Source organism: Zonotrichia albicollis, chromosome 7 (genome assembly GCF_047830755.1).
Source record: "Zonotrichia albicollis isolate bZonAlb1 chromosome 7, bZonAlb1.hap1, whole genome shotgun sequence".
NCBI lineage: Eukaryota > Metazoa > Chordata > Aves > Passeriformes > Passerellidae > Zonotrichia > Zonotrichia albicollis.
The window spans coordinates 25,520,326-25,530,756 of record NC_133825.1 but is presented as its reverse complement, the minus strand read 5'-3'; the positions used below and the strand labels follow the sequence as shown (position 1 = coordinate 25,530,756).

The window sequence follows — 10,431 nt, the reverse complement described above, 5'->3', positions numbered from 1 at the left end:
ACTCAAGTAAGGTCCATTGAAAGCATTCCATAATCAATTTCAAGAATAGTTTGTCAACCCTCAATAAGAATGGGAAATGGTAAGGAAATAAGCCTGAAAAAATATTTACTAATAATACAGGAAGTCTTCCAATATTAAACAAATGGCTACACTTGAGTGATCTTAATGGTATCACATCCTTATGTCTTCCATTAGAACCATTGCAAAATTTAGGAGCTGATATCTTGAAAATCTTAGTGGGCGAAGAAGTGCAGTTGAGACTCGGGAAACTCTTTCAGAGTTCAGGATGTAGTCATGAGAAAAATAAAAGCTCTCTGTCATGGAAGTGTTGTAAAACATTTTTGTTCTTCCAAGAAGGACGTACAAATTATTTGAGGATGAAAACAGAGTGATTCATACTGGGCTTAGTGAACTGCAATATGGTTACGGAAGAGGCAGGAGCTGAAGGATATTTGTAAAGGCAACACAAAGCACATAGCAGGACAAAGGTATTCCAAGCTTACAAGGAAGGTGAGAACTTTGTAGGACAGGCACTCACGACTGAAAGCATCTGGGTCCATATTTCCATAAAATCAGTGAAAAATATTCCCTGGATTTGCAATACTTCCCCATCTTTCTCATTTGTTTGCCTTGTTTGGCACCCATTTGTGGTTCTTTCTAAGTGCTTTCTCCTAATCCTTTTTTCTCTTCACTAAAGGAGTAGAAACCCCTACATTAATGTTTTCCAATGCCAAACTGGGGGGATTTTATGAAATGTTTAAATAGTACTCTTACCTGATAAACCACTTCCACAGATCTATTAGCAGAGAACTATTTTGGAGGAGCTGCCAAACTCCAGAGGGAGTTCTTGAAGTGACAATAATCTAGATATCTAGTTAATGTAATATAGATACTTCAAATGGTATTAACCTTCATTCTGGAGGAAAAATATAGAGCAGGTATGTTTCAGTTGCAATATTTTATTTTCTCTATTTGTCTCTTTATACACAGAACAAATGCAGTTCACAGATTGTTTCCAACTTTTCCGCTCACTTATCCTATAGAAAGATCAGTACCCTGAAATACATGACTAAGGAAATGATACCTACGCATCAATATCAGAAATGGACACCAAAAAGGTAACAGGTCTGAAGAACGGGTTAAGAACATCTGTAAATGCATAGTTCTATAAAATTCTCTAAAATTTTGAAAATGGGAATCAAGCCACCATTGGCAAACTGCTGTTAACCCTTCAGTGACCACCCCAGCTGGTGAAATGTTTGCCCAATAAATGAAAGTAGCCATTGTTGACTACACTGAACTTGGGAATTCAGCTTTGCTGTAGACCAAACAAGCCAGAGTAGTTAAGATACCAGAACTTGTCTGGCAACCTCGGCATGGTGCTGTGCCGTCAGTTTCTCCCTAGCTGCTGCATGAAGTGTCCTTTTGCTGCAGGTGTGTGGTGGGCTGTTTTGTTTGTTTTTCTTCAGAGAATCCCATTGTAAACCAGAGTAACACAACGCTGCCGGTTGATACCTGTGGGGCGGCACCGAGGTGGGCTAACCCGTGTCCCGAGCCCCGGCTCGCTGGCGGCGGTGTCTCCACCCCCGCGGCACACGCACCCCGCGCCCCGCGGGGCTCTGCTGCCTGCAGCTCCAGCCTCCCGGATCCTGCCACAGGATGGGCTCGGCAGCTTCGCCCCCACCCCGCACCCCCGCCCCTGCAGCTTTTCTTTTGCTTTTCTTTCCCTTTTCCTTCCTTGCCTTTCTTTCCTAGGCTCCGTTTGCCGTAGCATACCCCCTCCCGAGGGGTTTGCCTGGATCATTTATTTATCTTGTGCGCATTAAGAAACCACCATTAGGCTTTGGTGGGAGGCGCCTTGCTCGGTGCGCGCTCGCCTGCCTCCGCGGCGCTGCCAGAGGAATACACAATCGAGCCCAAGCTGCAAGCTTGGCAGGAGCTGCCTTTGCGTGCCCATTTACTTGCCGGATCCGTATATTTTTTTGCCGACTGGGTCATTGCCGCTTCCCTCCAGGGTTTCATCTTAATTTTTATTTTTTTGCGCGTGTGTGGATTATTCAAATTTTTTTCTTTTTCTTTTTTTAATTTTTATTTTTTTTCGGGAATCCTCGCCGGAGTTTTGATGCCGGGCCGGACTTAGCGCGGGCGCGGAGGACCTGCGCGGAGCCGTGCCGAGCCGTGCCTCCTGCCCCGGGCCCCGCCCGCGGATCGGCCTCCCTGGCCCGGCGCCGGCCGCGGGTTGGCCGCGGGGCCGCGGAGTGGCGGGTGCGCTGCGCCGCCGCCTCCCCGCGGAGCCGCCGAGGGATGCTGCTGCGCCGCGGCCGGGCATAGGCAGGAGCCGAGCGGGCGGGGGAGGGAAGGAAGGAAGGAAAGACGGAAAGAAAGGATCCCCCGAGCCCCGAGGGGAGAGGAGAGGCGAGAAGGTGCGTGAATGTGAAGGAATGTACCTGCGCGTCGCCGGAGCCGCACGCTTGGGATAAAAAAATAAATTAACCGAGGAGGCTGATCCTTTCGACTTATTACCCGGAAAAAAAAAAAAAAAAAAAAAAAAGGAAAAGAGAAGAAAAACCTTCTAGCGGAGGGACAAGAAGAAGAGCGCCGAGGCTGCAGCGAGCAGCTCCAGCAGAGTCGGGCGCCCGGCGGATGGCGCGGCCGTCCCGCTGACTCCGCGGCCGCGGGAGGCTGCGCGGGGCGGCGCGGCGCGGGGCATGCCGTGCCGGCGGCGTGACTGAGCGGGGCGCTCCCGCCGCCCGCCCGCACCGCGCCGCGCTCCCCTCCGCTCTCCGCCGCATGCCGCCGGCAGCCGCGGCGCGCTGATGCCCCGGGGCCGCGGCGGCGCTGCGGACGGCCCCTAGGATGAGCGAGGGGGCTGCGGGTGCCGCGGCGCCCGGGGCGGCGGAGGCGGCGGCTGCGGCGGGGGGCCCGGGCGGGGATGGGGCCGGGGGGCCGCCGCGGGAGCTGCGCTGCAGCGACTGCATCGTCTGGAACCGGCAGCAGACGTGGCTGTGCGTGGTACCCCTCTTCATCGGCTTCATCGGGCTGGGGCTCAGCCTCATGCTGCTCAAGTGGATCGTGGTGGGCTCCGTCAAGGAGTACGTTCCCACCGAGCTGATGGACGCCAAGGGCGTGGGGCAGGACCCCTTCTTCCTCTCCAAGCCCACCGCCCCCCCCCGCGGCGCGGAGACCACCGCCGCCGCCACGCCGCGGCCGCCCAGCCGGGTCAGCCCCCGCCTCACCACCATGAGCCGGGCTCCCCCGCGGCCCCCCGGCACCCGCGGCCCTGCGCGGGGCGGCCCGCGGCCCACCGCGCCCCGGCACCCCGTGCCGCCGCACACGGCACCGCCCGCCAGCGGCCCCCCCGGCACCGGCACCGCCGGCCGCGCCGCCCGGCCGCCGCCCGCCGCCCCCAGCACCCCGCCGCTGCCCGCCTGGCCCACTGCGGCACACGCTACCTCCTCCTATAAGATCTACGTCCACGACTCGGCGCCGTCCTGGACCCTGTCTCCCTTCCAGGAGTCGACCACCACCACGCCGGAGGCCAGCACGACCCCCAAAACCCGTAAGTGTCGCCGGCCGCCCCGCGCCCTCGGGCCGCTCGCTGCGCGCCTCGCCCCGTCCGGACCCGGCGCTGGCCGAGCGCCCGCGGGGTCGGGCCAGGGCGATGCGGCGCTCGGAGCTGGCCGCCGTGCCGCTCCCGTGCCGTGCGGGAAGCCGGAGAGCTCCGAAGTTTGCGCTTCTTTCTCCCTTCCCTGCTTGCGCCCCCTTTTTACCCCCGGCAAGTTCCCTGCTTGTGTGATGGATGTTGAGGCAGGAGCAGCCATTTGAGGAGAATGCTTTTCGGTTGTGGTTTTGGGAAGGATGCAGACCCCCTTTCCCCTTGTAGGCTGGTCTGTGAAAGGTACTTGGGAGATGCTGGGGAGTGTCTGAGCAAGAGGGACCAGTGATGACCCCCCCGAAAGGGCAGCGTGGAGAGAGTGGTCCTCAGCAGATGCGGGCTGCGCTGTGCATGTGCTTCTCTGCTGGTGGCGGAGTTCGGCTTCCTGCACGCTCGTCTCCCTTGAAACCAGGGCGGGTTCCGCAGGGATGCTCTCTCCGTCCCCTCTCCTGAAGGAGCCCCGGGCAGCTCCGCCGGGAAGGAGCCCGGGGCTCCCCGAGGATGTGCAGAGCCATCCCAGCGCTCTGCCGGCTCCCGTGTGTAGCCACAGCACCGTGGTGCCGTACCCGACTATTTTTTTTTTAAGCAGAGGAGGGGGCTAGTTCTCCGATTGATGCTTGCTGGCTGGTTCTTCCCACCCTCCCAAGCACAAACGGAAGGATTCGGGCTAAAGCTGAAAATTCATTTGGTCTGGGTGCGTCAACTTTCAGCTTCTCATAAAGGTTACTTAGGACAAATGCAGTCCGAGCCAAAAGAACTTCTATGCGATGCTATTTAGTGAAATGCTCAATTATACTGTATTATAGTATTCTGCGCTTTCTTGGCTGCAGTAGAGGAAGTGAAAAGCCGGGTGTCCTCCATTAACTCTTAGCTGCCGCTGCTGGGAACATCAGCTCGGTTGAACCCCTTTTACAGCCCAGGGTTCCCCTTTTGTATGCTAATGTAGGGGTGTTCTGCTGGAGGATTTTGTTGGAATGCAATATGAACTTTATTTTGTCTGTTAAACCTATTTGTTGATAAGCACTGGAGCAGAGAGGACAGGCAGTGCAAGCTGATCTTGTGAATTGACAAAATTGGGAGAAGAACAGCAAATTGGATGTGTATGTGTGGGTGGGTGGGTGTGCAGGTGGCGGATGGCTGGCAATGATTACGAATGAAGCTATCACTAAATCAGAAGAGCTAACGAGGCAATGACACGTTTTGCCGGTGTGTGCCACAGTAATTGAGGGAGAAGCAGCCCTTACAGGTGTGTCCAAGCCTGCACGTTCTGTAGGTAGAACCTAAGGTAGCTGGAAGTTACCAGAAGGAAAATCTTCTGTGGAGCTCAGTGCAGCCTGTTTCACTCAGGTATGGGGAGCTGTGTAGGGCACTTCTTTAAAAACAAAGCAGCAAATGAAGCTAGATTTCCAACCCACATGTCTGCTCTCAGTTCTCTCAACCAGATATGCTGCATGCTTCTTCAGACTGCTGTGATGTGTGTGTGTGTATCTGCCTGGGCTTGCCAGGTGGGATCTGTCGTGGTCTAAATGCTCCCTTGCAATCTCTTCCTTTCTTCCCTTTCTGTCTCGTTGGGTATGTAAGAGAAATCCACAGCAATTTCCGCCCCTCTAGGCTGTCTCCTTACAGGGTATAGAAGGCAGGAATGTCCTGATTAATAAATAATGTTCAGCTGGCAGGACTCTCCTCTGTGCAAGACACACAATGGAAGAATAAAAACCACAATCTTGAGATGTTCCTGGCAGTTGCAGAGCTTCCTAACTATTTTTTTGTTTTAGAGAGGCTGCTAATACCTTTTACAGCAGGGTGTTTCCCTTCATTAAATGTAGCTCAGTTATAGGATGGAAATGCTAGAAGTGCAAATCCAGCAGAAATTGACCCTGTTTGGGCACATTGATAGCAGAGATTATCATTAATGGAAGATTAAATAGATTACATAAAAAAGGATTTGAATTTGTAGGGCATATGGACATTTTTTAAAGCCTACAGCTGTACTCTCCTGATACATATGAGCATCTCTACGGATACATGTAAAATTCTTTGAGGCTGCAGTATGCACTGAGGAGAGAGAAGGGAGAAATGCAGTCTTTGTGCTGTGAACTGCTGACATGGTGTGACCCCAAAGCAAGTATCTGTGTCTGCCACTAATAGCTCTCAGTAAGAAAGGTTTTTTTTTTTTTTTTTAAACAAATTCATCCTAATTTCCCAGGATGAGCTGCGTGTTCCTTCTGTGCCCGTTGTTCCAGCTGCTATTGAAATGAAAGTCATGGATCCTGTTGTACCTAGTGAATACAAATCTGACATGATGAATCTCATGCCCCATCCTGCAAAATAGTGCATGCCCTTGTGTCATCCTCTGGCTTGGCAAGGCACATATGTGGGCAGGAGTCATAGGTTATTTAACATTTCACAGCTTTTAAGAAAAGAAGCAGCTATCTTTATTTATACTAGTTTGTGTTGTAGTTTATTTAATTGTTTAAACATGTTAAAGCGGGCTCAAAGCAGGACTTAGGAAAATAGGAGGCAAAACAGGAGTTATTTCTCCAGCAAGCCGGATGATTGCCCACCTGAATAAGTGTTGGTAAAGCCTTTTCTCTGTGTGTGTATTCATCTGAGGAGATGTTGTGAAATCTCTCTTTTTTTGTGGGTGTGCATAATGACAATAATTCTTGGTTGTGTTTCACTCAAAGTCAAGCTATCTGTTAGCTGTTTTGAAAGTTCTTGATGAAGATCCTTCAGGTTCTGACTAAGCAAAAGCCACTTACTCATCAAATCTTTCTCTCTGTGTCTTGTGCCTGCGCGTGTTTTCCATGATCACGTATGAACCATGCCTTTTCAGCCTAAGCCTCTTCATCCAGTGCTCAGTGTAAAAGTCAGTCGCTAATTTAGAAGGATAGTCCAGCCTGTGGATCAAGAAAAATCAACCAACAGCCTGGAACATGCTAGTGAGTTTTTATTTTTATCAAGCCATTGGTTTCATTTCAAAAGAGTCATGCCCTGATTTTTCCAATATGCATTTTTCATGGTATTCTGCGTTCTTCAGTAATGTTATTATCCTCGAATTGAGATACTGTACTTAAAAGAATTCCTGTGTGAATTCAGCTATGAAATAGCACTGTGGTTTCTCTTGTGTTCATATGACCAAAGGCTAATGCAGAGAACTGAGGTCAGGCAGGTGGGGCTCAACTAATGCATAGTAACCAAGAAAAGAGACGTTACAGAACACTTAATCAATATATCTTGTGAAGTCCAATTGCAACCCTTTTTTCTTTTTAGGTAGTCTGAGTATACTTTGATTTCCTGCTAAAGATTTTCTGGTCCAGTCGTTTATCCTCGTCATATCTCTGACTGATTGTTATGCACAGCATGGGTTCAAGTAACAAGCATCTGGCAGATGCACTGCTACCAGCACTGACATTTTGGTAAAAGCTGTTTGTTTTATTTTGCACTGACTCAAATATCTTTTTCGCATTAAGGATGACACTTAGATGGAACTGCGGGGTTTTCACCAACTGGAGGGTGTTGTGGGAGGTGCCAAACCGTAGTAAAACCAGACCTACTCTTCCCAGAGCCCTGGAGCTTTCTGCCAGCAAATGACATGGATTGTGAACACTTGGCATGACGAGTGTGAGCTGTCATTGAATCGAGGGGAGCACACGTGACTGCAGAGCACGTGCCTTTGGCATTAACTGAGATTAATGTGCCAGTTATCTACCAATTCTAAATGCTTCAAAAGCTGTTGAGTTGGAAAAAAAATACTGAGACAAACAACTGGGGGTTTTAAGAGCATTTGTTTCTTCTTCATTCTCACTTATTTTCTATTCACATACCTTCGGTCAGTATCACAGAGATTATTGGATGTGTGTTTCCTGTTTTAGATACATGTTGACAGGAAGGCTACTATCAAGGTAAAAATAAGAAACACAGATGTGCAACCACATCACTGAAGTAAAAGTTATTGTAATTTATTTTATTTCTCTTATTTCAAAGCTATAACTTGCTTCATCTGTTTTAATTAAGTTAGAAGATACTGGACTTAATTCCGTTTTCCATTTTTAATCTTCTTTATAGTTAGGGGCTAGAGCAGCTATCACTGTATTCATAAAGAAGTGGAATATTTAAATAAGACCCACTCAGATATGTACATTGATTCTATTCAGATATATTTCTTCTCTCTTCCCTTCATTAAAGTGATTGTTGGAATCCTATGACCTAGAAGAGCTTGCACAGCACTGGCACGATGAGTGGGAGGGATATGGCTGAAATTATTCCATGCTGATTTTTAACCCTGAAGGAAATTCTTCTGGGGACTGTAGAGTTTGTCATTACATTGATTTAACCTGTGATCACTGGTGAAAGCAAAGCCTTGAATTTTATTTGGCATTTTTTTTTGCATCTATACAAGGACATTATGTGATATATTATATGTTGACAACAGAATACCATTATTAAATTAGTGTATTGATTCATTGCAAAGGATTATGCTAAAGTAATGTTCATGGTTTATCTAAACCCACAGAAAATGGAAATTAAAAATTAAAGCAAAAGACCTGTCTCTACAGAATTGTGTCTAGTGTTGCACAGTGCATTTGTCATATGACTCATTGCTTTGAAGGCAAAGCCCAGTAAACACATGGATTGCTGTGGATTTGGCCTTGACTTTCAGTTTTGTAGCCCATATGGTTTTCAGGAAGTACCTGAAACTCCCAGTGTTTGGTTTTGTTGATTTCTCCTGTGATTGTTTTGTAAACAAGCGGCACAAGGAGAAGTGCCTAGTAAAATCATGTGGGATGGTTTGGTCACAAGCATATATAAATAAATTTGTTAAAAGCAGAGGCTTGTTTGTCTCTGAGCCTGGTGGTTTCCTTTTGAGCTTCTCTGTGTTTGAACAACTTTGCGATGCTGTGCATGTGTGTGTGCAGACACTCAATACAAGCATGGATTTGTGCATTTGCCCAGTTTTGGAGGAGGATCAGGATCTCAAAGCCTGTAGTAACCCCAGGAGCAGTCTTTGGCTGCCTTGGTCCTGGTGCTTGTCCAGTCACTGCAGTTCACAAGAGAAACCCAGAGGTTTCATTGGAGCTGGTTAGACTGAGTGCCAAGCTGAACTGCATCTGTTTTAATGTGGAAGTCTCTTGCAGGTTCTGCTGCGTGGAAGGGGTTTGTAGTAACTGTTGCTATTAAGCACAAGTACTTTTTTATTATTATTTTGCATTACAAGAGTAGACAAAACACAAGAGAAACAATGGAATGCTTTGTGTTGTGGAGATGTTTTCTTTCTCCTAGGACTGAGTTCCCTCAGTATGGTGAGGGTTGGAAGTGTCATTTAATGGGACAGGTGTGGTTCAGATCAAAACTAGGACTGTTTTCTCATGGCTAACTGAATTTCCAAGGTGGACAGCTCAGAAACCTGCTTTCTTACTTTAACCTTCCCCCTCATATCTAATCTCACTCCACTGAGTAAAGTGCATCTTCATTGGAGAGAGCGCATTTCACCCCTGGAAAGACAGAGGATGAGCATTCAGGTGCTCTCTAACTAGCACAGAAAAAATAAATGCACACAAGTGGGCAAGTGCTTCTTGAATGGGCTTCTACTTTCTGTCACACAGGTTTCTGGGGCCCCTTGGTAGAATGCCTTCATGAGGAAGAAATAGAATAAAGCAGCCATGAAGAAAATTAAAGTAGCAACTGCACTTACAAATTTCCATGTCCTTTTCATGGAAGAAGTGCTTAATTGGATCAACTCTTCCTGGTGAAATTTGGAGGTAGCAGAGAGAAATATATTAACTAAATGCTTATTGCTAATTCTTTAAATGGTTGTTTCTCTTTTTCAATGTACTCAATATTACCCCAGTAATGTTTAAAAAAAATATATAAAATAATTATTCCAGTATTCTGTCTTTTCTGTCCTCTAAGACCAGTATTTTGGATTTCCAAAGCTGTATTTCTCCTGTAGCATTTAAATAGGAGGATTTCATGATTGTCAAGTCTTTTTTACAACACATTACTCCTGATTCCTTTATTTTTTTATGCTTTTTGGTGTGGATATGTTGACTGCTGACTGTAGCAGATAAACTATTCAGCTTCAAAAATAATTCTCTTCCTGTCATGTTGAGCAACCAATTTTTAAGTCCAAAATGATTTACATTTTTTCCTCAGAGTGATCTTATTTTTTATTTTTGCAGGAGTTAAACATTTGGGGAAAGCTCAGGTAGAATGGAAAAGGCTCAGTGTCCAATGAAAATATAACTGGGTAAAATGATAAACTGAAGCTTTGGTTTGGAATACCTGAATTCTGCTTTGGCCCTTGCAAAATCAACCCAGAAACCTACAAAAGCTCTTCTTTTTACTTTAACATCTTTTTGTTTGTTTGTCTTTGGGTTTATGTTTTTTTTTGTTTTGTTTTGTTTTAAAATTTGAATTAATCTCTTGGCAATTCTACAGTTGTGTCCCATCCACACCTGCCACTTGTATTTTCCTCTGATAGGAAAGATGCACATTAGCAGTGCAACGTGGCAGGTGCCCCTCATAGAAATATTAACCAAGTATTAACCATGCAAGTATTTTAGCTTGCATGAAAATTCAGACCTTTCAGAGTCATTTAGTAACTCTTATAGTAAAGCTTTGAGGAAGAATACTATCAGGAGGAAATCCTGATAGTATTCCGTGTAGATATTGTGCTGAACAAAGTAGTTTATAGTCTTTCATTTTTTATGAGGAGATTGCTGTATGGCCAAGTTTTGCAAACATTACAGGCCCAGTTCAGGGGGTGCTAGTGA

General features: G+C 47.1%; 1 protein-coding gene across 1 annotated transcript in view; it reads left to right on the top strand.

Annotated features, from left to right (window-relative positions):
• The first annotated feature begins 1,687 nt into the window (after positions 1 to 1,687).
• Positions 1,688 to 10,431, top strand: part of NRG3 (neuregulin 3) — a 339,710-nt gene continuing 330,966 nt past the window's right edge. The window contains exon 1 of the mRNA XM_074544710.1: positions 1,688 to 3,559. Coding sequence (XP_074400811.1) covers positions 2,857 to 3,559 — 703 coding nt within the window. The 5' untranslated portion in view covers positions 1,688 to 2,856. The remainder of the gene's footprint in view (positions 3,560 to 10,431) is intronic.